The sequence below is a fragment of the Drosophila bipectinata genome, chromosome 3R (genome assembly GCF_030179905.1).
Source record: "Drosophila bipectinata strain 14024-0381.07 chromosome 3R, DbipHiC1v2, whole genome shotgun sequence".
NCBI lineage: Eukaryota > Metazoa > Arthropoda > Insecta > Diptera > Drosophilidae > Drosophila > Drosophila bipectinata.
In genome coordinates this window covers 13,249,485-13,276,745 of record NC_091739.1, presented here as the reverse complement: position 1 = coordinate 13,276,745, position 27,261 = coordinate 13,249,485, and the positions used below count along the sequence as shown (strand labels likewise).

Sequence of the window (27,261 nt, the reverse complement as noted above, 5' to 3'; positions counted from 1 at the left end):
CAATGAAAGTAAAGCAAAATAAAGCAGGGTCTGAATGAATCCGGCCCTTTTGCCACTCTGGCAGAGTATCGCTGGCCGTGTGGCAGTGATAAGCAGTCAAAATAGAGAGAGGAGGAAAAAGCGCTACGTTGGCAAACAACAAAGTCGGGAAAGATAGGCGGCAGGCGGCAGTTACTTCGCGAGCCTCACATTACGTATACGCAGTGGGCGACGATGACGACAGAAATTGCGTAGCAGATGCCAATGAAACGGAAGCTTTGTCAGTGACCAGGGGCGTCGCCAGCTCTCGGGAATTACCATTAGTGGGTCATCCCTTTCGGAAGACGCCCCTTGGAATTTATATGGCCAAAAACCCAAAATAAAGACCCAGAAAAAAGCAAGACAAAGAAAACAAAGTATGCCAAAGACGCAGCAAACTTGAATTGTTATGTGAGGTGAAAACTGTTAAAGACGAGCAGTCGAGGAGGTGTGGCCATGGAAATGGAAGAGGGTGGTACACACCAAGAAGAAAGAGCCTAAAGAGAAGGGGATACCAGTGGCGTAGTACCACAAAAATACCAAAAAGGGGCTTCTATTTCGGTGTTTCTGGGGTTTTGCATGCTGCACGAAGCCCATTCAAGTTAATTTAATCGCGTAATTTACGCATGATTGGCATCGAAAACGCGTGAAGACGTCGGCCGTGCGTCGGCTCAAAAGCTTTTTTTTCCGTCCGTGCCGTGTAGCTTTCGAAATGTAAATAAACGAAAATAGCGCCCGAAACGCCAGGGAGGGGGATTTTTGGCGGATGGCTGATGGTGGGGAGGACGGGGAGGGGTAGCGATGACGTCGCCATCAACGCGCCTACGCGGCCCACGGAAAAACGAACGAAAAAAAGAAGAAGCCTCGGAATAAACAAAAAAAAAAACAAAAACAACAATATTGAAACACACACACACACTGACAAAGGGAGCGGGAGCATAGGGCCAGAGCAACATAACGGTGAGAAAACAAAATGGCGACCATATTGCGTTGTAGTTTTTCGGAGCTTGGGAAGCTGCCATTTTGTTTTTGGCGCCATCCCATTCCACCCTCTCTCTCTCTCCCACTCCACTGTCCACTGGCTCTCGTGTGCGTATTATTTTTTTTCTTATATTTTTATTTTTAAAATTTAGCCATCCAGCCGGCCGGTGGCCAAAATGATTGACTAACTGATTGAGTGACTAACTGAATGATTGAATTTGACTCTATGTCAAAGTCAGACGGCTGCATTAAAAATGCCGTAGAAAGCGGCCAAGACAGCGGTAGAAAGTGTGAAGTTTTCAATTCGGTTTTGGCCAGCCACCTGTATTACGTTGGTATTTTGCTGAAATTGCAGAAATATTTCAGACTGAAGTCTCAAACTATCGAAAATATATAAAATACTGAATAGTTCTCCTTAATTGAAAAGAGATCTCAAATACCAGTTGATTAAAACTTGATTTTGGCTTTTGAACTTTGAAGTGAAGCCTGACTTCCAACTACTCAACTGCATCAACTTTCATCATAGAGATGGGCATCTAACCATGGACTTCCGACCACACACCCCGCTGTGTGTCCGTTCATGATAAGCCATATACATACGATAAGCGTGCCAGATTTACTATCGCCTTGCTTTCCTGGGGATTTCCAGCTTTGAAATGTGCCTGCCACTTGAGCTGCGACTCCTCCGGCTGCTGCGGCTGTTGATTCCCCCCGGGTGCAAGTTGCTTCTGTCAATTGCACATCAGCGCCCGAAGGGGGTAAGTGTGGGATGTGGAGTATGTGCCAGCAAATTTGTCGAAATCGAGTCAACAGCCTGCTAAGCACACTGCGGGAAAAGTCGCTTCAAAGCTTATACCTTCTAATAGTTTATACTATTTCAGATATTTCTTTAATCTTTTTATCACAGTGATTCCCACACATGGAAACTATTTGGGAAATGCTGTGAAAAGTATTGCCATCGCACTTCAAATTACAATCAATTTGGCTTGCAGCTCAACAAAGGCAACTGTTGCAAGTCAACAGCCATGGAATGCAAATCACAACCCCCCATCCCACTCTCTCTTTCCACCAGCCACCACCCCCTCTTTTTTATTTGGCAAAGGAAAAAGTTTTCCCTATGTAGGGTAACCGGGCCAGCAGCGAGCGTTGAAACATTTTAATTTGATTAAATTTCATGTGACCCAAATACCGGAAACAGTTATTCTCAGTGCCCTAGACGAAAGCCACCCATACCGTCGTCCCAAGGCCCATCACTATCCACCCACTCCCCCACAATGCTACCCCCCAGGAAGAGTGACAATGGCCTCGCATTACGGAAAAAGAAATAAGAACAAAAAAAAAGGGAGCAGAACGAGAACGCAGAGAAGCGAAATGAGCGCAAAACAAAATCAAAATTGTGATAAAAAAAAAAGGGGGGAAAATGGAAAAGCGGTTAAGGGTGAACGCCAAGGGGGGTGGCTAAAAGGTCGAGGCAGAGAAGGAGGAGGACGGATTCAGTTCAGGTCTTTGGGGGGTGGGGGTGTTGGGCTGGCAGGCTGGGCTGTTGTGTTGGCAACGTGAGCTGGTGACGTTGACGTCTTCTTTTATTTTATCCACTTTTCGGTTCCACTGCCACATGAAAAGCAATTTTCATGCGTGGCTTCTTCTTTGTATTCTGGAAGTGTGTGTGTGTGTGTGTGTGTCCGCTTGGGTGTATGTGCGTGCTGCTGCGACGTATTTCCGCCGGCAGCAGAATCGAAGCCAAACCCAAAACCCAGAGCCGGTTTTTCTTCAAAGAAAACAGAAAGAGAAAAAAAAAGACACACACACCATTGTACGGAGCGTGCGTAAAGTGCGTAACTGTTTGGAAACGGGTTTTGCGGGGACAACTTCTTCTTCTTCTCCTTGGTGTTGTTGTTGTTGTGGCAGTGCTTCTTCTCGATTTAGCCATCTCGCTTTAGCCCCCAGCATGGGGCTGGTGTGTACAGCTGTTTTCTGTTTATCTCGCACTTTTCGCTTCTTCTCGGCATTCGTATTTTTGTTTACGTTCTGTGGCACGCACACGAGACCACGACACGCACACTCCGCCGCCACTGCCACTGCCTGCCTTCCTTCCTCCTCTACACCCCTATAGACCGTTTGCCTTTTGTATCTCTATCTGCAAGTTTGTCGCTCTCGTCGAGTGTATCTGTGCGAAAGTGTATCTGTGTGTGTGCGCCTTTGAGGCTTGCCCTGCATTTATTATATTTTATTCTTGGGGCACCCGGAATACATTTTCACAGTTCGCATCACAGTTTGTCTCCCCCTTGGTTTTTTTTTTTTGTTGGTGTTGGGAAAAACCCTCAATGCCTTGGGGCCTTACTTAATCACCCAAATTCAGCTTCATCGCTTTCACTTTTAAATTAAGTCATAATAAAGGCAGACAGACACACACAAAAAATGTAAAAAGCGTTATAAAAAAAACTTAACCTACTTTCGTGTGAATAAAGGCATAAAATAAATTCAATAAAAAAACTGCGCAAAAAGCGATGAGAGTTCAATAGCTAAGGTCTTTTGGGAGAGCTACGCCTCTTCCGCATTAGCCAGACTTCCTAATTAAATATTTCTCTTAAAAGATTTTGGATTTTTAAATACTAAATATTTATTATTATATTATTTCATCTATTTCTTTCTAGCTCGCTGTCTTTCTTTTGAGCTTTAATCAAAACCCCATTTCAAACTGACCCACATACCAAGGTGGCATGTACCGAAAACGCCAAAACTCACTCACACAGGTGTGCTGGTCTGAGACAGTCTCTGATACCTGTATGTGTGTGTTTGGATATCTGGTTGAGCCGCCACTTAAAAAAAAAGCCCAAAAATCAGCCGAACAACAAAAAGGCGCTTTGAAATCAAAACTCAAACGATACCGAAACAAGCTGTATGCATTTTTTTGAAAGTAGTTTTTCGATTTGGGCTTCGAAGCTTTTAGCGTTGGCCAAGTTCCCTTTCGATTGATCTATCGGTAAGGTAGTGAGTCATATACATAGCTCCAGAAAGAGAAATTAACGCCGAGACACTTGCGATTATAAACATTCTTCAACCAGAGACGCCACAGTCATTGACTCTGGCGGGCAGTTGTAACCAAAAACCTCAGAACAAGTCGTTCAACCTGCCTGCCACCACCCATCAACCTTAAACCGAAAGCGAAAAGGTCATCGCGGCAGACTGACCGATTTCAGAGTCCCACACTCCTAAAAAAAAAAGACCCAAGACTCGTAGACTTAAGAATTTTATGACAATTTTCAGTCTCTCACAAAAATTTATCGTTTCCAATTGGAGTGCATTGTTTTTTGTTAAGAAATAAATTGCCAAAAAGCGGTGACACTTCTACCTGCAAGATCTACGAGTGGCCGGCAAGGTCGATTAGTCATTAGAGTGCAGTACCCCGGGACCCGGACAAGGCCTCTTCAAATGACCTGCCTGCCAGTCATTTTTTTAGCCAGCTAACAGGCAAAGAACTGAAAAAACTGGAAAAGGAATTTATGTTTTTTGCCGGTACCATAAACCCATAGCAATGCACAGGACAAAACGACCAAGACAGAGTAGTGCCAATGGTAGAGAGAGAGGTTAGAGGATACCCATCGGGCAGGTTCGATATCGTTCGAACAGCGGGTAGTCCTTGAAGAGGACTATCCTCGAATGTGAGGATAGGAAAACGAACCCTTGATAAATTATCTTGGATTTATTTGCAGAGGAAATGTGTTCATAAAAACACACCCCCAACAACACAAAAAAAAACCTTTCAAAAATATATTATTTGGTGTGGAAAGTTTTTTTTTCGTTTTTGGGCACACATCCAATTATCGGCTTACAACGAGGAGAAAACCTTCAACAAGTTGATGGATTTCGGTTCGAAAGTGGACTTATTTTTAGATCAGTTCAGCAGACAGCGACTACCGGGTCGAGAAACCACCGGTGCAGTGCCACTGTCATTGCCATTCACCTGATCAACTGCTGATGACACATTAGTTTCAGCTTCTGGGCAGACTGCTGCTACTGGATACTGCCAAAATGCACTTTAAACCGGGCTTAAATGGGTCGACGAGCAAAAGTGAGAGGCCATGTGAAACATTTGGCCAACAATGAAAGTAAAAAGCCAGCCGGAGAAATGGGTAACCCAGAAAGAGCTCCCCAGAAGAAGCTCACAAAAAGTTGCGTGCGCTGAAAAATCTGAGAGGCAGTGCTGTCGATTTCAATGCCATTAAAACGAATTTCATTTTAAATGCAAAACACAGGCTAACTTGCTGACTGGCTGGCAGGTAGGAGAGATAACAAGGGAGAAACTACAAATTACCCCAGGGAGTCAAGACAATGAGGAAGTGCGACGGCTACCAGTCTTGGCTCTACCAGTCTTGACAAATTATCCCCGACATTCCGGCCGGCAGCTGAGCTTAATTCTTTGGGCCTTCTCGCGCCCTCCATTAAATGAGCTTGCAAATTATATGCGCTCGGCTCCTCCTGGCGTTTTGCCGGACACTTGATTCATGGCCTGGCAATTATACGTCATCGTAATTGAAATACGAATGGAAATGGCTATGCAAAATGGACATAGACATGGACCTGAGACTTGGTCGAGAAAATGTAAATGAAAATGGAGAGGGAGATGGAGATGGGGTAGGGCTTAGTGGCAGTGCTATGTGCGTGCAACAAGTTTCTCGTTTGAAATAACCTTAGAATTAATTGCCTCACGTTTCCGACAAAAAAACAAAAAACGCTCCCCAACTATGGATGTTTGTATGTAGCTGCGTGCGGCAAACAAAAGCAATTGCTCAAGTTGAACCGAAAACAAATTTTCGGTTTTGTGACGAGTGTTGTTTGGCTCCACCACACACACACACCAAACACACACCACACACACACTCACGTGACCATCACATGCCAGCGAGGACAACTATTGATAGATGTAACGAATTTCCCCAGCTCTTGCTTTTTTTTCATTTATTTTTTATCCAGTTTCATTTTTTCGATTACGAAACCAGCAATTGTTGATTGACTTACAACAGCAACGACGACGACGAACTTGAGCTCTTCACTTTTCTAGCTATTTTCGACATTGTGGCTAATGATGAGGTCATAGAGGAGTATATACTCGACAGAGTGGAGCTTGTAAGTCGTTACATTTCCATAGCTGATTATGCCGAAAGATTTGGATTTCGATTCAAAAAAAAAAACTTGAGGCTTTTCAGGTCTGTCATGATCGTAAAATATAAACAAGCCAACATAACTGGCCACAATGTAGCAACAATATAGAGTCGTACATTTTCAGCTTTTCCCATTTTGGGCAAGTTGATCAAGTCACAGTATCTCTGGCCTATCTAGCCAACAGATATCTGTTGGATACAATGCCGGGGCTGAGGCTGACATCGAGCTGGGGACAAGCCCACACATCTGGCTGGCAGCTAGAGCTAACTGACAAATTTATCGACTCGCCGCCACACGGAAAAGATACGCGCAGCTGACTTGGCATTGAAGACCTCGTATCTGTATCTGTATCTGTATCTTGCATGCGCATGTGACGAGTATCTCTCGGAATTTGTATGCAACAATTACAAATGTTTTAAGCGATTATTAGTTGAGAGGAAAAAACAAAAAACAAAAAACAAAAAAAAAACACCAGGCCCACCACAAACCCCAGAAAACTGCAAGGGAAAGCAGCAGGCGACGAATGCAATGGGAGAAAGGCAGAGAGGGAGACAGAGTATAGCGAGTGAGCGAGTGCGATGGAGGAAGCGGGAGAACCCAGCTTGATGCCGGCTCTTGTCCCATACCCCGTAACCCCTGCTCCTAAGTATTCTTTTTTTTTTCTCCCGACAGTGCAGTCAGCCGGCAAACCGCTTGTGAGCATGTATCTCACAGATGCATGTGTTTCGCTCATGTATCTAACTATCTTTGCCATCTATATTCAGCCGGCTCTATCCATGTATCCACATCTCTGCTGTTTGCCTGACTTATGACGCAATTCGAAAATTTCATCCGATCTGTGGACAGCTATCCCCGTCCCCGTTCCCGCTCCCATTTTTATTCAAGTATCTTTTCTTGTCAGTATCTCTGGTCTGATGGCGAGAGGGAGTGCCAGCGCACCGGGTCCGGAGAATTAATCTATATAATTAGCTGTAAAGCGTAGCAGTATCCAGCCATTCCAATTGCCATGTATCTCTATTTAGCCCTGAAATCGTATTGCCATTTATTGCAATTGTTTTCTAGCTTTATGTCTTTTTATTATTTCGCATTTTTTCCCAAGCTTCCAAGCTTCTATTGTAGAATAAGCACCCACTATCGGGCGGGCACTCTCTCTGTTGAATTCTTTCACGAAGACCGAAATTCTAAACAAATTTTCATTACGACATCATCATCATTGCAGCAGCATCAGTAGCGTCGGCGTCATTGAGATATTTTTTTTTTTGGGAGGAGGTTTCGATTCTATAAATTCCCCCAAAATGATGTTTCACTCTCGAATTATTTTTTTCGCTGCGTTTATTTATTAATTTTTTTTGCCGAACAGTTCAACGATTTGGAAGTGACGCAATAGGAAGATTCGGGCTGTGGCTTTGGCTGTGGCTGGAAGATTATGTTGATCTTTTGTGTGGGTCACCGCGAATGGGAAGTCAACCCGAACACTATATAATATATATCCATAAAAATGTTCCAGATATCCCCACAATCAAGAAGAAGGATGGTTCTTATATCCAACCATCGACAATAATAAAAAAAAGAAAAGTTCAAATTCAAGAAGGCCAGAGCCCAAAGCGTAACCCAATTACGTGCCAAAAAGCGGAATGCGACCCTCGGACAAGTATGCTTTTTTGTGCTTTTTTGTTCGCTGTTGCATAGTTGCACATAGAACGTGATTGCACATACATACCCCACCAGACGATACGAAACTGTACTCTGTGGGGTGCGAGTAAATATATGCTCTGAATAAAATGGTACATAAAGTGCATAGATACATATGTACATAGCTATGCTGCGCCCCAATCGGGGCAAGGGGTGGCTGGGGCCGAGTCAACCTTGACACACATTGCTGCCGCCCGACACTGATGATGTTCATGATGATGACGACGACGACGACGACGAAGCAGACGTCGACAGAGCTGCTTCTGCTTATGTTGGCTGCACCCACACCCACCCACATATATCTAACACTTAGAACTAAGTCTTCTATATGAAAACTCCACACCTACCTCATTTCCTGTTGTTGTGATCTTGACAACCACCTCGTCCTTGCTGGCATCGTGCTGGACCACATCGCCGCTCTGCTCCCGGCCGAGGTATGTGAGGAAGACACGTTGTCCGGGCTGCAGCTGGATGCCCATTATGGAGCGGAATCCTGGACCAATTAGATCCGATTCGCCAAACTCCTTGATCATGGCATTGCGGCGCAGAGCCTGGGCCGGACTGATGTGAACGTTGGCGCGACGCGACTCCGCGACGGTGACCGAGGGATCCGGGGAGCCCGTGGACGACGACGACGAGGACGTGGACGAGGACACGGCGGCGGCGGTCTTGAAATCGAACCGGACGATATAGCGCGTATCGGCGTTAAGGTGCGTGTCGCCGGGCGCCAGGAAAGTGGGCGGCGGTGGCGGCGAGAGTGGTGCTAGCGGCTTGCCGGCGGCGGTGGGCGGCGTTTTGACGTCCGAGATGACGCCCGAGTACCAGAGACCGTCCGGACCCGGGGCGCACACCTTGGTGCCGATGATGGAGCGTTTGGCTAAACGGCGACCGGTGGACATTTTTGTACGTTTCGGTGTTAACGGATTAACGGATTAAACGGGATTTTGATTTGATTTGTATGGTTTTCTGAGTTTTCTTTCTTCTCTAATCTGTTTCTTACTTTCTTCTCGCTTCTGGCTTTGGAACTTAGAGCCTGAACTTGGCTTTCATGGCTCGCCACATTTTCTCGCACTTGACACTTTTGCTTTTAAGCTTTTTAATTTTTATTTTTTTGCTTTTTATTGCACTTTTGAGTATTTTGCTTGCACTTTGCTCTGACACTTTCGTTTCACTTTTTAAAATACACTCTTTTTTCTGTCTTTTTAATATTGTTTTTGTTAGAATTTAATTATTGGATTGGATTGGATGGGTTGAGTGGACTTAAGTCTGGCAGACGTTCTTGGTCAGCCGAATGACATGGGATTTCCCAATGCCGGGCAGTTTCTTGATCACGTTCTTGTGGTAGAGCTCCAAGGAGAAGGTGATGCGAGCGTTCAGGTGCTGATTGAACTGCAGGCGCTGCAGGAGCGGTGGAGGCGGTGACCCGAAAGTCGGAAATTCCTGCTTCTGGGGCGGATGGAAGAGGGGCCTCTGCTTGAGCTTCACATGCTCGACGTCGCTGGGCTGCTGAATGGCGTTGGTGTTGCGTTTTTTCTTAAGCATAATCCAATTTTGGCCGCTTGTAACCTCAGCTTGTACAGTTCTGGGTGGGGGGCGGGGAACTTCAGAGTAGGGGCGATCTAAAGTTTTCCACTATTACTCTTGTCACATAAATTACAATATGGAGTTTTTATTTTCCGATTAGGGGGGTGAGGCACAGCCACTTGGCTGATTTTGTGCTATCCTTTTTGGCTTGCTGTTTGTTATTGTGAGTGATTGGAGCTTATTTTGCTTTGCTTTCGCGCTGCTTTCGCTGCCGGTCGTTTCACTTTTCTCTCTCACACACAAACTCATACAAATGCCCACAATATGGGATGCACTTCGCGGCTGCTGCACTGATTTCTGAATCTTATTTTTCTTCTGCCTTTGAGGCGCTGTTGGCCGAAATGGCAATGGCCAAAACAACACGTCTATTAGTTTGGTTAGTTTGGTTGGTGGGGGAGCGACAAGCGCTATTTGTTGGCTATTTCGCTGGCTTTTCACTGGCTATTTTGACTGTTTTTTCGAATTCGGTTTCGCCCGTTAAGCGACTGTGGGTCTGCTCCGGAGAGTTTGCTATCGACGACTGCGACTGCGACGCCGGCGAGCTAAGCGAACGGTGCAAGCCTCAAAAACCGAAATCCGACAGATACAGTGAGAGCGAACGGCAACCGACGAGTTACAGTTACCCCCCACTACCCCAAGTTCGGCTCTCTCTCTCTCTCGGTCTCTTGTATGGCGCTCGCTCTTTCTCTCTGCTATGTTATGTACAGGCCGCCACAGGCCAAGAGGCCCGTTTCTATAGCATCTACCTGCTCGGAAAAGCAAAACAACGTTACGTATACATAATATGTGTGTTTGTGCGGGAGAGCCTGGCTAACTGGCTGGCTGGCCTGGCTGGCTCACAGCTGTTATGTGCTCTGAAATTCTCGATTTTGTTTACATCGTCTCTTCGATTCCATGCTGCTATGTTGTGGATGGATATTCGACGTTTGTTGCTTTTTCGTTTTCTTTTTTTTTTTTCAATTTCAGAGGCCCTGTATGTTATGTGCGTTGTATGTATGCTGCTGCTGGTGGCGTTGTTGTTGCCTTTGGAATGACCTCTGTAGGCATTCTTCGACAGCAACTAGAGAAGGGGGTGGCGAACGGGGGTGTGGGACGGGGGATTTTCATCCGATGGGCGTTACAATCTTCAACTTCAATAAACATCAATTCCATCCAAATGCTTCAGGGCAAAAGATTTGCGTAGTTTTTATTCCCGAGGCAGTGAGAAAAACTCGCTAATTATTATGGAATTAAATTAGAATCTTTTATTTCGGTTAATTATTGCTTACTGAAGTTCTAAAAAAAGTGTAGCATACTTTATATTGCTAGGAAAGACAACATCTTATTTGTATCTTTTTATAGTATCTTTTGTATAATTTAAGCAATATTATTTATTATTTGTCAATTTTAAATAAATAATCCACTTGTTGAGAAGCATACAATTTTTTCTCTCTGCAGTTTTTGGAGTTTTTGCGTTTTATTTCTATGGTTTCGGGGTGGATTTTCCGGGATTTTCATGCCGCCAGCATTTTTTGAAACGTCATAGAATTATGCGCTGTTACTGCGCTGTATGTACGAGTACGAGTACAAGTTTCCCTTTCCAAACAAAAAAAACCTAAGGCTTAAGTGTGAAATCAACTAAAAAGCCAAAATCGAGGACAAGACCTTGCTAGATAAAGCGGAAATGTTGAACGGAGGAGCTTATCTTTCCCCAAAAACTGATTAGGCCCATGGGGGAAGGGAAAACATACGAAAATATGTATGTGAAATGCAAAGAAGATGAAGCAGCAGCGGGAGGAAAGTGTCGGCCAAGTGCAAAGATGAAGTATCTGACAAATTCAATTAATCATTTCTCTAGTGAAAATTCCAAGGCAGCAGAGCCAGGCAGTCAGTCAGTAATAACAAAAACAAGACGAATCAACAGAGCGTTACTAGAGCTACAACAAATACGCAGTTACGAAAAGAAAACAACACCAATAGCAAAAACAATAACAATAACAATAGCAACAACAGCATCAAGTGAAGTTGAATGCAATCCGTGAGTTACAAAACCAGCCAGCTAGCTAACGAAGAAGGAAAAAAAAACGCAAAAGGCAAAACCAAAACCAAAACAAAGCATAGGCGTTAGATGGAATGAGATGGAGATACTCAGATACTCAAATACTCAGATACACAAAAACATGCACACACTCACTCACTGGCACACGCATACAGGCGCATTGACACATTACCCAAGCTGGAAAATAGGTCAACCAAGGCAATACACTGTTTGGAAAATTCTCTCTTTCCGCTCTCTGTCGCGATACGGCAGCACTGTTTCGGCTCTGTTAACTAACAGCGGCCTCGATTCTGATTGGACTCGGGCCAATTGGAATGGCCTGCAAAAGTTCTCAGCAGCTGTTGCACTTGAGTTCTTCCTTCTCTTATTCTGGCTCTGTCCTGTGTGTCTGCCCTCCCGCCCCTTATTCCACGCCCCCTTTTACAGATTGGTGATTTTATTGGAATTTTATGAAAATTAAACCGGATTTTTGGATTTCTTTGTAAAGTTGTAATGAGACAGTGTATTATTTTATTTTACCCTCTCTTTTTTTGTGAGTTTTCAGCTGCATTTGGTAGGGCGCCGCCGCGCTTTTATATCGTATCTTTATTTTTTTTATTCCCTCCTTTATCAACAGCTTATACCCGTAGATATGCGGAATTACGAATGTGTAAGTATTTGTGTATGTGTGTGGATTTGATTGGATTGCCTTCGAAACCGGATTTTGAAAATATGTATGTCATTCCATACCGTTCCATTCAATTACGCTGATGCCTAGGTATAGCCAAAGGTATTTACATAGGTCCCACAATGATCGGCCTTTGTTGGGTATGAAATCAACTTGAAATTACCCCGATCGGCCGAAAAGATGAGGGCCATACCAGTATATCCACTGGATGGGATGTCCAACGGCGATGAAGATGCATGGAGAAAGTGCAAGCTGAATGCAAATTAACAAGATACTGATTCCGAGGGCTATTAAATGACCATATCCGATTTAAATGGGGTGCAAAAAACAGCTTGTGAAATATGCCAGCCTATGTAGGCGAAAAAAATGTAGTCTTGTGAAACTAAAAATTAAATTAAATATCTGGGGATAAATATTATACAATATTTTTTTTATGAATCATTCTCCAGATATGACAATATTGAGTCTAAAATCATTATACAAACATGACTATAGCTTAGAATCCTAAAATGGTGCTTCATATATATTTTAACAGCCTCTAAGGTTTTTTCTTATAAAGTGTTTCTTTTTTAAATACATATAATTTTGAAGAAATATTACGATTGGAAGGGAGAACTTAGAATTAAAACATTTTGCATACATGTTAATAGAAAGTCAAAAAACCATTATAAAAAATTAATAAATCAAAATTAAATATAAATCTTTGAATTGAAAGGGAGGGAATAGATTTAAGACAATTAGAACCAACAAATAAAAACATATGTATCAACAAATATTTCAATAGAATCACCCTCTTTTTTTCAGATCCATAATCTTGTCGATCCAACAACCCTACTTTGCGACTTCTCACTAATTAGAATCGCTTCGTTTCACCCCCAACTAGCCAACTGGGGGCACATGTCAACTCTGGCAAATTTGCTGTCATGACTTGTAACATCAACACGGACACGGAGCCTGGCCATATAGTTGTCCAATGTCCATGGACATGGATGTTGATGTGGACATGCCACCGACGCCGCGTCGAGATGTCCATCAAAAAAATGTCAGCTGGCTGGCCAAACAGAGAAAAACACACATCGAGAACCCCAAAACGCAAATCGGATGGTGGATGGCGGAAAATCGCCCTTGACTCTACTCCAGCTAACTTCGACTTGGACTCCTACTCCGAGTCTAGATCCAAAACCTTGACATTTGGAGTTGCGTGCTTGGATCATTAGAATGTTTACCTGTATGCCAGAGTGTATCTGGCAGATAGACAAACATAAAGATACGAGGGTATAGTGTATGAAATGGGAAATCAAGTTACCAGCGGCCAACAGGGTCGTGTGATTGATGTGAACATGTCAGCACGGACATGAAAGTGGGATATACATATAGTATACTCCTAAGTAGAGCTGGGGCTAGCTGCCAGCAGGAAGCATAAATTGTAGACAAAGATGAGCGCAGATACAAGATACATGCCATTACACGAATCACAATCAGCTGCAGATACAAATTTATGTCATGTGCAGTCTGGACATGTGAATGACAAAAAAGCATCGGGTCGGACGTTCAGAGTTTTGACAACCGGTTCCACCTCATCTCTTGTAGAGTTGGGATCTTGGAACCTGGAGTTTGGAGCTTGGGAGTTTTTTTAGCTTGGAGGATTGGAGTTGGGGAGCTGGGAGCTGGAGTGGCTGGCCAACCCAACTCGATGACTTGGGGTCAAGAAGCGGCCACCTGACAGCAACTTTCCTTGGCCAGGCTGATTTCACCAATGGACGATTCAATTGCCGATGCCAGGAATGAAGGAGTTGGGGTATACACCTGAAAAAATCAAGTATTTATAATATTTTATTGAAAACTCTGAATTTTATAGAAAACCATATGGTTGGTAGAAATTAATTCCAGTGTAGGGCTAAGGCTGTGCGTGCTGTTGACATTGGGTCATAAATTCTGGCGGAAAACAGACAACAGTTTTCATTGTTTTGCTGCTCGGATGCAAGACTTTTGTTTGGACAAGACACAAATATGGGCATTAGACAAACACCGATACCCAGAGCAATAGACAAATAAATGCTTCGAATAAAATTGGGCTGGGCCGTGATGAAGCGATTGGCGGGGGCCTGGGAGGTGAGAGTTGCAACCAGCAACGGTAGATGCTGAGGCAGAGGCTGCAACCAGCTGTCAGAGCCAAACTGTTGACTTTGTTACTTGCCAGAAAAGTTCAATCATATAAACACACAACCCCCGTTGGAAAAAACTAACCCTCGTCTCAAAAATTATACCGAAACCTTAATTCGAAATAAAACCAGGTCAGAGTGGACGCGGTAAGCCACGAGCCTGGCGAAGTTTGCAATTTTCTGTGCACAAATGGGTCAACTGGCCACGTCACTTACTGACCTACTTCCCAATTTTTTAGGAAATGCCTTCGATGTGTGTCAGGGATATGGCCAAGTCAAACAAGCAGTTGCAGAAATATCCTTGACACCAAATGGTTTATATATCCGGCATATGTTGTAAAGAGTAAAAATAATAGAATTGTTAAAACAAATGGGAGACTACGATAATAAACTAATCAGTTTTCAAAAAATAAACATAAAAATTTAATTCCAAATTATGTTTTAAATAAAATTAATAAGAAGGTCGTTCCGATTTAAATTACATCCTAGTCCAATTCTAATTGAAAATTATTTTTTAATTTTATTTTAAAATTTATCTTTAAAATAAAAAAGCAATATTTTAATTTATTATCCCCTTTCGGATTAAACATTAGGTCCGCAAAATAGCTTTAATACTTTCCATTTAATATTATTTATATATATATAAGTGCAAATTCCACCCCAAAGTAATAATTTCTAACAACAAACTATTTATTTATTATATTTCTATTGTTTTGGCTAACAATATGGGTTGTTCTTTCATCTTGCCAACAGTTTGTTCAACATCAAGGACACTCTGCCAAGGGCAAAACACAGAGAAAAAAGGCTAGGACGTGGCTGACTTGACCCAGTTTCAAGTGCAGCTCCTCAGAAATCATCAAATGGAATCTGGGGCATGTTATGTGCGTTGTACATAAAACTGAAAGCTCAGCCGTGCAGCTTTTATGCTCCGACTCGACAAAGTTTGCCATCAAACAGGGTGGTTCACTCTGAACACGGTCTGAAATAATGCCTAAAAATATGCAGCACCTTAGACGTAATATACAGTCTAAGAATATACGTCTGTAATATAATATTCTTGTAATATACGTAGACTTATGTCTATAATACTAAAGGTATGAGACATTTTATTAAAATATTCAAATGTTTTTTTATCAAACAATTTTTAATACATAAAAAATGCAGTATTTTCGAAATTAATTTTAAGAAATATAAAGTAATTTAAAGAAAATGAGTATACTGTTGTTTTTCGCAATAATACTTATACATCGAAAGAATACTCATCTAAAAAGCACAAATTTTTTTAGGAAGCAAACAAAAAATAGAGCAACCGAAACAAAAAGTATGATACATCCAATATAGAAACTTTTACGACCCGAATTCTCATGATTATCATTAATTATCTCATGACACTGCATCGCAAATGGTTGTAGTTTATCGAAGTCGTCCTTCTTGCACACAATGTTGTTGTCCAGGAAACTGGGAAACTAAAATAGTGCATTGAGAGTATGTGTTACATTGATAATAATTTTTAACGAACCACTTTGTACATGTGTTTCACAAGACTATTGTTGCACATGCACCGCCAGGAGTTGCCATTCAAAATTGCCTTCGTCTTCACTAAGGGCACGAGATCAGTCATCTTTTCCAATAGGTTGTAGCTCAAGTCGATTTTGATGCAAAGAGGCTCTTTGTTTGGCAGACTCGTCAAATTGTTGCAACTCATATTCACGAAATCCAATTTCTCCATCGATCCGAATTTCCAGTTAGCCAACTGGGTTATCTCATTTCCAGATAGGTTGAGCTCCTCGATCATCCGAAATCCAGGATCGTTGAGATCAGGTACTTTTTGCAATCCTGTGTGTGACAGATCCAACGAGCTTAGACCCAGCTGAGCCAGGCATGTAAAATTCGCTGAACATTGCGAACAATCCGCATGTCTTTTCATATTCCATAAAGCTGTGCTTCTGTGAGTCCGACAGCCGCATTGTAACTCTGCCTGGGGAGCGACGGGAATGTAGGCCAGCAACACGACTAAGATGAGTAGAGACATCTAAAAAAAAAGATGTTACTGCATATATACGTATATGTATCTGTATTGAAAAAATAAATATAAATTTAAGATCGATTTTTAAAAGGGACTCCTTTAAAACACATCGATGAAGAATCGATCTACAAATCGTTTAAGGCACTCCGGCTAAGAATCTGATTCAAATTGGCAGAGATACGGTCTTTCCAGTTACTCATATTGTGATATCCATACATTTTCGCCATTTTGAAGGAATGGCCATATATTTGCTAAAAATCATTCGATTCTTGAGCGAATTAACTTATATGACTTTTAGTTTAATTTTCCATCGATCGGAATCAAAATCGAAGAACAAATTTTCTTGTAAATTTTTTTAAAAATTTTTCTTTTGATAAAGAAATGTATGGGAGTGACAATTTAAGCCCCAGCTTAGGAAATTGGCTCTTTCTGTCGGATTCTTGAGCCGAAAATCTACTTTAATCGATTTATATAACCGTTTTCCACTGAGCTGATATGGGAATGAAAATTTGAGCCTCAGGGAAAGCATTACCATTGCGTCTTTAAAGCCGGTCTTTGTTCGAAATACCTAAAAAAAAATTATTTATTGATTTCTTATAAGTTATTTAATCTATTAAATAGGTGTAAAAGATAGCGTTATGTTTTAAAGAGCCTCATATAAATAGAAAAAGTCCCCTTATGAAATTGCAGTATCAGGAAACTTTACCATTATCATATTTAAGTAATTTCCTGTTTATCAGGCCTGTAGCAAGCCAATTCGTTCCAGAAAATCAAAGTGATGAGAAATATTTTTCGCCATTCTCCAGACTTTCATTTGTGAGTCTTAAAAAAAACGTACACAAATATAAAACAATTAATAAAAAATTTAATTTTCTATATATAATATAAATTAATCTATATATATAAAAGAACAACGTGTTTTATGTTACAACACTTATAAATCAAGAACGGAAGAACAGATTTGAGTGAAAATTGGTAGGGAGGTAGCTTAGAGCCAGGAGAAGGACATAGGATACTTTTTGTCCCGTTCGACAGCGTTCCTCCCTGGCCCATACTTTTTTATTTAGGCAGACAGCTAAGAAGAAAATGTCAAATGTCAAAATGTCAGTTACAAACGAAGTCAAATTCATAGTCAGGCTCTCAAATTTAACAACGAACCAAAAAGATTGTGTTGCGCTTCCGGGAAAGTGAAATTGCCTCAACTTGAAGCACCACTAGAGCCTCTGCACTCTCTATTGATATTTGTAAGAAATCAATATTAAAACTATTTCTATTAAATAAATAATTAACAAGTGGATTGAAGTGAAGTGAAGTTTAATTAATAATGCCGCGACCAAGACGATCGAATCTTTCCCGACAAAGCCGTAATGCAAGAAGAATACAAAATACTGCATATGAAAGGACTGAAGAAGAACGAGAAATTGCACGTGAACAGAGCCGCAATAGTAAGGCTCGACTTCGTGCTTCTCAAATAGATTTTAATTTGCGACGAAAAATTTTAGCTGATTTGAATCGAGCTGCGTTTCGATACGATTGCAGCAATGATTACAGCTTGCATCCTAGCGTTTGCATTGGGCAAATGGACGTTGTTTGCGAGTATTGTGGTGCATTAAAGTTTTCCGGAGAAACGCCTGGATTATGCTGCGTTAATGATAAAGTGAAGTTGCCAGTAATTCCAAGATCTGCGGCTGCCGACGAAATAAACGCTTGCCTCAAATCGTCAAATCTATGGCGCTATGTGAAGAAACTGCAGCTGATAACAAACATGAGAGTTACATTGCTTAATGATACATCTGCTGAAGATTTCTCGGAGCAATTTCTGACTATCGGTAATGGTCAAGTACCTGTCGATGAATCGAGCGGATTAATATCATTTCCAAATAATTTTTGTAATTTTGTCTCATCAAAAGACGAACTTATCAACAATGTATTTCCAAATATTATTTCTAACTACAAAAATAATGAATGGTTGAGTGAGCGAGCAATTTTAGCGGCTAAGAATAAAGATGTAGATGACCTGAACTACATAATTCAAAATAAGGTCATTGGAACAATGCATTCATTCAAATCTATTGACTGCGTCACAAATGAAGATGAAGCCACCAACTATCCAATTGAATTTTTAAACTCTTTGGACGTGCCTGGCTTACCACCGCACAATTTACGCCTAAAGGTTGGCTCCGTAGTAATCATGCTTCGAAACATAAACCAACCAAAACTGTGCAACGGTACGCGTTTGGTGGTTAGTAAATTGATGAACAATGTAATTTACGCTACGATAATGATAGGAAAATTCAAAGGTGAGGAAGTTCTAATTCCGAGGATCCCGATGATCCCAACCGATATGCCGTTTGAATTTAAAAGACTTCAATTTCCGATACGTCTTGCATTTGCCATGACAATCAACAAATTACAAGCCCAATCCTTAAAAGTTTGTGGTTTAAATCTAGAACATTCATGTTTTTCCCATGGTCAATTATACGTGGCATGTTCACGGGTCGGAAAACCATCTGCGTTGTTTGTTTTTGCGCCTGATAATAAAAAAAAAAATGTCGTGTATCACAAGGTGCTTGAGTGAAGAGCAACCTATATACTAAAATACAGAAATAATAATGAATGATTAAGGAGGAGAAACAAAGAATATTGTATACCCACAAGTATTACAGAATTTAATTAATTTGAAAATTATTCTTTTTTGTTTGACTTATTTTTTATGCGTGCAACAACAATATGCCACAGCGAAACGTGGCAGGGTACTGCTAGTAATTTATATATGTAAGTATCCCGAATAGTACTTATATTACGATGTACTCGTATACGAACATATACAGTTTTTAGGATTTTTATTTTATTTAATATATATACCATCAATAATTTACAGTGAATCATTCCGCTGCAGTGTCCGTGACTTTTAATTGATAAGAAGTGTCGTTAGTCGAAAGCAAAACCGACTTAGGGTGCATCCAATTGTGTTATCACTTTGCAATGCGAATGTGGACTAAAGAAAGTACGGTTGAGTTCCACAAAAAAAGCTCTCATCCTACTGATAAGATTTTAATGAAACACTCAGTTTTATTTTTGCCAGCGACAAAACCACATAGAATTTAAGAATATTTTGAAAGTTCTGCATTAAGTATATGCATTAGCAAGAAGACTCGAGCAAACACTTAACTCCAATCTATACTGGGCACCAGACAACTACATCGAGCATGATTGGGTAAGATGAATCACCCTCAACGAAAAAGGAAGCAAGTCAAATCCAGGGACCGGAAATAATAATTATGTCATGATTTTTGTGAAACTGACAGACGGACGGACGGACATGCTCATATAAACTCAGGAGGTGATTGTGATTTAAAAATATATATACTTCATAGGACCGGAGATGTCTACTTCACTGCGTTGCACAATTTTGACCAAAATTATAATACCCTCTGCAAAAGTGTACTAATGTGTACACTTGTGTTCACTAAAGTGTATACCCCTCTGCAAAATTACTAATCGCTGCAGTGTCCGTCACTTTTGATTGATAAGAAGTGTCTGAGGGTGTATTAACACTTTGTAATGCGAATGTGGACTGAAGAAAGGAAGGTTGAGTTCTACAAAAAATTCTGATAAGATTTTAACAAAACACTCAGTTTTGTTTTTGCCAGCGACAAAGCCACATAGAATTTAAGAATCTTTTGAAAGAAAAGAAAATATAAGAAGAAATCGAAACAAAACAAAACCACGAAACCAGTAAGTATGTATTTTATTTATATTTTCGTAAAAAATCATCATTTTTTTAATCATTAAATTTTTAAGAACATGAGCTTTGGGCATATTGTTTTAATCCAAATACGGGATGTGACGGGAAAACGACTGGACCCCACTTGACAAAAAACAGTGATAAATTTTATATAAAAAGGTGAGTCTCTTGCATAAAAATGATTTTCTGTTCATTGGATATATTTCAAAACGGATCACTTTTTACTTCTTATTAAGCTGTAAAAAGTGCAAAGCACTTTGCATTAGTATCGGCCTTTGTACTGCTGCTGCCATAGAATAGGAAGAGATAAGGGCAAAAAGACTCAAGCAAACACTCATCTAGAATCTATACTGGACACCAGAAAACTGAAACGAGTATGATTGGGTAAGATACAATCATCCTCGACGAAAAAGGAAGCGAGTCAAATCCTGGGACCGTAAATAATGATTATTGTCATGATTTTTATTTAAAAAATCACAAAGTATTTATTATCGAAGTTTTGAGTTTTAGCCATTTTTTTAAATATATGCCCTTGTGGCCTTCCTGAACATAGAAGGGGATTTCAACAAAGTTCTCATAAGCACCATAACTAACGCTCTGACTCCCTTGGGGAAGATGGCTACTTGGTGAGATTTATTGATTAATTGCTAATCTACACTAGGCACATCAAAAGCTGGCTCTTCACTGCTATAGACAGACCCATAATAATGTACGGCGTCCTCAGCCATCCCAGTGGGCCCTATAGGGGAAAACCCCATTTTCAAGGGATCCAAGGGAATATTTTGTCTCAGGATTTGGATGCAGAATGGTGGGGAATCGAACTAGAAATTGTTTGAGGTACTCCGCTTGAGAATCGGATGAGAATTAGGGAAGATATAGCCATCACAGTGGGCCCTAAGTGGAAAACTCCATTTTCAAGGGATCCCATCAGGAAAAATGGACCAAAAATCTGAAAAATATTTTGTCTCAGGATTTTGATGCAGAATGGTGGGGAATCGAACTAGAAATTGTTTGTGGTACTCCGCTTGAGAATCGGATGAGAATTAGAGAAGATATAGCCATCACAGTGGGCCCTAGGGGGAAAACCCCATTTTCAAGGAATCCCATCAGGAAAATGGACAACAAATCTGACAAAATATTTTGTCTCAGGATTTTGATAAAGAATGATGGAGAATTGATCCAGAAATCGTTTAAGGTACTCCGCTTGAGAATCGGATGAGAATTGGAGAAGATACAGCCATCACAGTGGGCCCTAAGGGGAAAACCCCATATTCAAGGGATCCCATCAGAAAAAATGGACAAAAAATCTGAAACATATTTTGTCTCATGATTTTGATGCAGAATGGTGGGGAATTGAACTAGAAATTGTTTGAGGTACTCCGCTTGAGAATTGGATGAGAATTGGGGAAGATATAGCCATCACAGTGGGCCCTAAGGGGAAAACCCCATTTTCAAGGAATCCCATCAGGAAAATGGACAACAAATCTGACAAAATATTTTGTCTCAGGATTTTGATGAAGAATGATGGAGAATTGATCCAGAAATCGTTTAAGGTACTCCGCTTGAGAATCGGATGAGAATTGGAGAAGATACAGCCATCACAGTGGGCCCTAAAGGGAAAACCCCATATTCAAGGGATCCCATCAGGAAAAATAGACAAAAAATCTGAAACATATTTTGTCTCATGATTTTGATGGAGAATGGTGGAGAATTAATCCAGAAATCGTTTAAGGTACTCCGCTTGAGAATCGGATGAGAATTGGAGAAGATACAGCCATCACAGTGGGCCCTATAGGGGAAAACCCCATTTTCAAGGAATCCCATCAGGAAAAATGAACAAAAAATCTGAAACATATTTTGTCTCATGATTTTGATGGAGAATGGTGGAGAATTAATCCAGAAATCGTTTAAGGTACTCCGCTTGAGAATCGGATGAGAATTGGAGAAGATACAGCCATCACAGTGGGCCCTATAGGGGAAAACCCCATTTTCAAGGGATCCCATCAGGGAAAATGGACAAAAAATCTGAAAAATATTTGGTCTCAGGATTTGGATGCAGAATGGTGGGGATTCGAACTAGAAATTGTTTGAGGTACCCCGCTTGAGAATCGGATGAGAATTAGGGAAGATATAGCCATCACAGTGGGCTCTAAGGGGAAAACCCCATTTTCAAGGGGTCAAGGAAAAATGGAAATAATATTTTTCAGATATTTTACTAAACGACACCCAAATTCCTAGCAGCACAGACTACTCTACTCCTGAGGAACACATTAAAAAACTTCTTTCATTACCATCATTCTTGCAGGAAGGAATCAAGCCCCCGGCCCATAGAATTTTTTATGTTATATGGGGATTACCTTAGAAAAATTAACCCAGGTTAATGATCTCGGTGTCCTATTAGACATTAAACTTAAACTTGCCGACCATATTTCCATAATGGTTAATAGGGCTAAAGATGTCCTTGGTTTTATTAAAAGGTGGTCAAAAGAATTTAATGACCCCTACATAATTAAAACCTTATTAATTTCTTTGGTCCGTCGGATACTGGACGGTCCGATGCTCCCCAATATGGAGTACATCAGGACCGCATAAAATCTGTACAAAAGAACATCTTAACTTTTGCCAGCATTTACTAACACGCTTATATTTTAACATTCCAAATAAGACAAGAAACTTTAGTTCTGTGTTCCTTAGCCATTGTAGTTCGACATATGCACAGCACGACCTTTTTAGGGTATCCCAAGAAACCGAAGACGTTCTAAGTGTGTCGGGTTTTCTTTAAAAAAAGCTGACATCCGTTCTAACCTACGTAGCCATTATTTTTTGTATTATTATCTAAGCTTTTCATTTTCATTTTTTTGCGAATAAGAATAAGAATATATTTGGCAATATATATATATACTTTAAAGGGTCGGACATATCTCCTTTACTGCCTTGAACACCATTAACCAAATTTATAACACCCTCTGCAATGGTATAAAAAAGGATGTGTGGAGTTTGAAGTCCACAGCTTTGAAGCCGAGAGTCTCATTTGCGTAAAAACAGATACAAACAGTTCTCCTGTATGCCAAGTATATCTAAATCAGAATACCAGCCTAAAGCTGGACTAGAGGTAAAGTTAACTTTTTTTTTAACAAAATACAAAGAATAATATTGTTTTTCGTTGATATCGTTTAAGGCACTATACCTAAGAATCGGATTCAAATTGGAAGGATATGGTCTTTCCAGTGATATCCATACATTTTAGCTATTTTGAAGGAGTACCCCGAAAAATTTTATTAAAAATCGATCTACAAATCATTTAATGCATTCCGCCTAAGAATCAGATTCAAATTGGCAAAGATATGGCCGTAGATTGGGCTCATATTATCATACCCATACATTTTCGCCCTTTCATAGCCTAAAGCTGGACTATGTAAAACCCTTCCCGTCTAGAGATGAGGCATTAAAGTAATATCATCAAAGCGGCTCAACAGGTAAAGTTTACACTTTTCTAAACAAAATACAAAAACTAACATTGTTTTTTTTTTATCCAAAATGATCTTATTACATGCATAAAACATATATGGAGTTGCCATCTGAAGTAAACGAGACAAACAATTGGGCCTGTTGCAAAAAATGGGGAAAAATGCACTGGAAAAAGGATTGAATATTTTAACGGAATATTTTAACGCGACACATTTTCGTTTAAAGATAGTTAATGTATCTTTCTATCAAGTTTATAAACAAGAAAATTATATTGTTTCTTTATAAAATTGAACTAGCAATAACAATAAAATTGAGGGTCGAAAACGTACATAAATACATACATATATCCTAATTGTAATTGTTGTAAACATTCGTAAACAATTGTTAACATTTTCTAAAAAGCGAAAATATTATAGATATTATAAAAATATATAAATAATATACATCATTCAACCCAGCTCCTGCTTGACCAGTCTTCGGAACTGCCCCTATTTGGTTTATAAAACCTTTTTCTGATTTTAAGAACCCATTTATACCTATAATAACCTATTTTCTATTTATTCATTGCACTGATAAGTTAAAATTTTAGAGGCTTTGAAACAAAAAGGTACAAAGGTACAAACATTTAGAGGTCTCAATTGCCTTGGTGGTAAACTCAGTCAATCATTATTTATCTTATAATCGAATTCGTACATTGTACATATAGAATGAAATTTTCATGCAATAGTTCACACATTTGTACATATAATCTATTTCACCGCTTTCGGACCCCATCAGCCCCCCTTTCTTGACTTTGCCCCATGTCACCTGTCTTGGCGTCTGTCTACATCTCCTCACATTACTTAAATATACACATGAATCTTACTTACCATGACAGAATCCTGTCCTTTTTCAGAATCCAGAATGTCCAGAATCCTTTTTTTTTCAATTTAAATTAGCTGTTTTTATATATAAAATAAAATTTGTCAACCAAAATGACGGTGTTAGTGGTGAGTAGCTTTCGATAGTAATGTAATCGATCAACAATGATCGCTCGCTCATATCACAGGGTGACAGAAAAAAGTCTCCACGCATAATTTCAACTGCTCCATAACCTTTAGGCTCCACTAAAAACTTCCATTTAATAGACGAACATATTGTTTAACTAACTATAATAAATTCAATGACTTCGAGCTTTTTGTTAAATCCAAAACTAAAAGATGGTGTAATGATTTCAATCTACTGATTTCAATAGTTAAAAATCAATTTAAATCAATTCAAATGTTTGGGGAAAAGTTATAGATCACAAAAATAAATGTATAAAATCGGAGATTCCAAGGATATGAAATTGGACGCGTATTCCAAGGATATGGTAACTGATAATTGCTATTTTTAATGTTAGGTGGTACAAATATATCAATAGCAAAACTTAATCAATTTCTTCTCTTAGGTGTAACGTGGATCAGTATCCATCAGTGTGGGAAGGAAACTATGTTTGTTCTGGACTTTGGTTCAGTGAAGCCTATAGGTTATGGAACAGTTAAAATTATGCGTATTATACTTTAAAATTTTAAATTGTCGGAATGTAAATTTTGTGAAATTCAAAATAAATAATATACGAGACAAAACAAAAACTAACAAAAGTATGTTGTGATGACACATTCATCTAGTAGATAATATCTACATTAAATTTTACAATTTTATACAATTTATCAAGTAACCGCTAATTTACAAAGTATACAATTTTATATTTACAATTTTGTAATTTAAAATTTATTATTTTCCTTCTTTATTAATTTTAGCTTTAATTATTTAATTGTAAAAGTTGAGAGGTAAAGTTGAGTGGTGAAGCGAGGAGCGCGGAAATCACTGGTTGTTGTATTGACTAAAAGCTGCTAAATGAAATGTAGCATACAAATAAGGGCAAGTCTACACTATAATACAAATAATTCTATTAAAAATAAACTACTGGTAATTTATTTTATTAATTAATATTTTAAAAAAATGGAAATAAGACTATTTATTTGTAATTATTTGAATAACCTTTTTTTTTAAGCCTTTGGCGCCAAAACTAGTGATGTCGGCTAACAGTGCGTATACTCAATTTTCATGGGAGCGACTCTATTTGAGTAGGACTTGCAAGCAGTGCAGATTGGTTGTGCCAACAAATGTTGAGCTTGCGAGTCCTTTCGCATCTCTGGCTTTCTCTCTCTCTCTCATCTACTCTCAGAGCGCGCACACGCGAATCCTTGACGATGGATGCCAAGCTTCGTTACTTGACCGAAGTTGCGCCCCAGTCGGCAGAGCAGTTGGCGTCGCAGCTGCTGCCACCGTCGCTGCCAGCGACTCGCTGTGGCGCCGCCCCCACGAAGGCGAGTATGCGGGACTCCGGGTCTGGACTCCGGAGCAACGCAGCCGTTAGTTTTGGACAAACACTCCGAGAGGCACGTCAGGGCCCAGCGCGCGCGCTCCTCGTCTCGATTCTGTCTGTCTGTCTGTGCCTCCGTGTGTGTGAGCGTTGAACGTTGAACGTTGAACGCTGAGCGTGTGCGTGTGTGTGTGCGTGCGGAAAAGCCAGCGCCAATGGCAGCGGCGGTTTTAGCCAATTCCAATTCTATGGCAAATATCGTGCCGTAATCGTGCAAAAAAGGAAAAAAATACCAAAGTCCAGGGCACAGGAGAATTGCTCTGCTCTAAAGTAAAAATCAAGTGAAAGTGAAGCCAGCCCCAAACCACCCTTTTCATTATCCTGAGAAGGATACAAATAGGAATATAAGCCAAAAGGCAGTAAGCAACAGAGGCAGAGCAACGTTAGCAACAAAATCAACAAACTGCGCTGCCGGCAGAGCCAAGCGGGTTGCAAGTTGCAGGTTTGGGGGATTGGGATCTAGGCGATAGTAGTAGAGGATAGAGGGGGCGCAGCTGCCATTTCAGATGTCAAAAGTTAGTTGTTAGACTCTTGAGCTTAATGTTTTATTTCCATTTTTGTTTCTATTTTCCCCTCAAGTTGTTTGAATAGGCGTGGCAAGGAGGGGAGCCATGGATTGTATATCTAAAATATTTATAATATTTTTACTTCAAAAATTCTTAGTTATAGTTGCATCAAAAGTTATCATTTAATACTATAAATTCCCTTTTTGAATTTTAATTATTTTTTCTACAATTTTGTATCAATTTCTCTCCATGTATTTGATTCTTGAGTCTCGTGGCAATGTCAGTCGCTCAAGGAGTTTTCCCAGGCGTTTCACTGGCGGCTGCTGTTGTCTTCAGAAAAGACGTTTCAAATTTACGGCTCAGAGTGTCACACAACCCATAAGAATGCGAAAATAGTGTGTCTTGGATATACCTTAAATACCGAAATTGTTCATGTACCTGCCATGTGCATTACTCATACGCCATGTTGTCCGAACTAAGCATGAAAATGAAATCATACCAGCTACACTAAAGCAATAACAGTTAAGCTCACCTACCAACTGTCAGTATATCCGTGTGCTTGTGTGTGTGTGCGTGTAAGGAGGGGGGGTGGGGGCGTGTGGGTGTCTATGATGAAAATTGTGAAATGCGTGCTGTGGCAAAAAACAACAGCAAAATAAATGAAATGAAATGAAACAGACCAGCAATAAAACGAGGCAAAAACAAAGAACGAGAAACTATGGGGTCCGCTAATGTCCAGAGCCTGGCCAAGGGCCAGAGTCACGCGAAGTTGCAACAACAATAACACTAGACACAGCACAA

General features: G+C 40.3%; 2 protein-coding genes and 2 long non-coding RNA genes across 11 annotated transcripts in view; 1 reads left to right on the top strand and 3 right to left on the bottom strand.

The window, feature by feature from the left end:
* Window positions 1-8,959, bottom strand: part of Glut4EF (Glucose transporter 4 enhancer factor) — a 110,940-nt gene extending 101,981 nt beyond the window's left edge. For 2 of the 4 annotated variants that reach the window (XM_070281642.1, XM_070281645.1), the window contains exon 1: window positions 8,202-8,958. In XM_070281642.1, the coding sequence (XP_070137743.1) occupies window positions 8,202-8,753 (552 nt within the window). In that variant the 5' untranslated portion in view covers window positions 8,754-8,958. Of the gene's footprint in view, window positions 1-8,201 lie in introns of all 4 variants that reach the window. The other 2 variants (XM_070281641.1, XM_017247212.3) reach the window with 2 other exon arrangements.
* A 103-nt stretch (window positions 8,960-9,062) lies between these two features.
* On the bottom strand, window positions 9,063-9,984 carry LOC108129257 (uncharacterized). Its single transcript, XM_017247215.3, has one exon. The coding sequence runs from the start codon at window positions 9,394-9,396 to the stop codon at window positions 9,115-9,117; it is 282 nt and encodes a 93-aa protein (XP_017102704.2). The 5' UTR covers window positions 9,397-9,984; the 3' UTR covers window positions 9,063-9,114.
* Window positions 9,985-15,481: 5,497 nt separating this feature from the next.
* LOC108129393 (uncharacterized) lies at window positions 15,482-24,554 on the bottom strand. Of its 3 annotated transcripts, XR_011443258.1 has the most exons (4): window positions 24,417-24,538; window positions 17,038-17,153; window positions 15,825-16,337; window positions 15,482-15,771 (listed from the first exon to the last, which is right to left on the bottom strand). It is a non-coding gene; the product is annotated as an uncharacterized lncRNA (long non-coding RNA). The 3 variants fall into 3 exon arrangements; XR_011443259.1 differs by lacking the exons at window positions 17,038-17,153; window positions 24,417-24,538 and adding an exon at window positions 19,197-19,322 and having other exon boundaries at window positions 15,486-15,771; XR_011443257.1 differs by lacking the exon at window positions 17,038-17,153 and having other exon boundaries at window positions 15,489-15,771; window positions 24,417-24,554.
* On the top strand, window positions 17,230-23,995 carry LOC108129394 (uncharacterized). 3 transcript variants are annotated; one of them, XR_011443255.1, is made up of 6 exons: window positions 17,230-19,106; window positions 19,213-19,548; window positions 19,709-20,069; window positions 20,136-20,238; window positions 22,989-23,191; window positions 23,258-23,995. It is a non-coding gene; the product is annotated as an uncharacterized lncRNA (long non-coding RNA). The 3 variants fall into 3 exon arrangements; XR_011443254.1 differs by having other exon boundaries at window positions 19,213-20,069; XR_011443256.1 differs by lacking the exons at window positions 22,989-23,191; window positions 23,258-23,995 and adding an exon at window positions 20,316-21,290 and having other exon boundaries at window positions 19,213-20,069.
* Window positions 24,555-27,261: the final 2,707 nt, after the last annotated feature.

What these genes read in the sequence shown, in the direction of transcription:
- LOC108129257 (XM_017247215.3), bottom strand. Translation starts at nt 9,396, where the DNA reads ATGCTTAAGAAAAAACGCAACACCAACGCCATTCAGCAGCCCAGCGAC.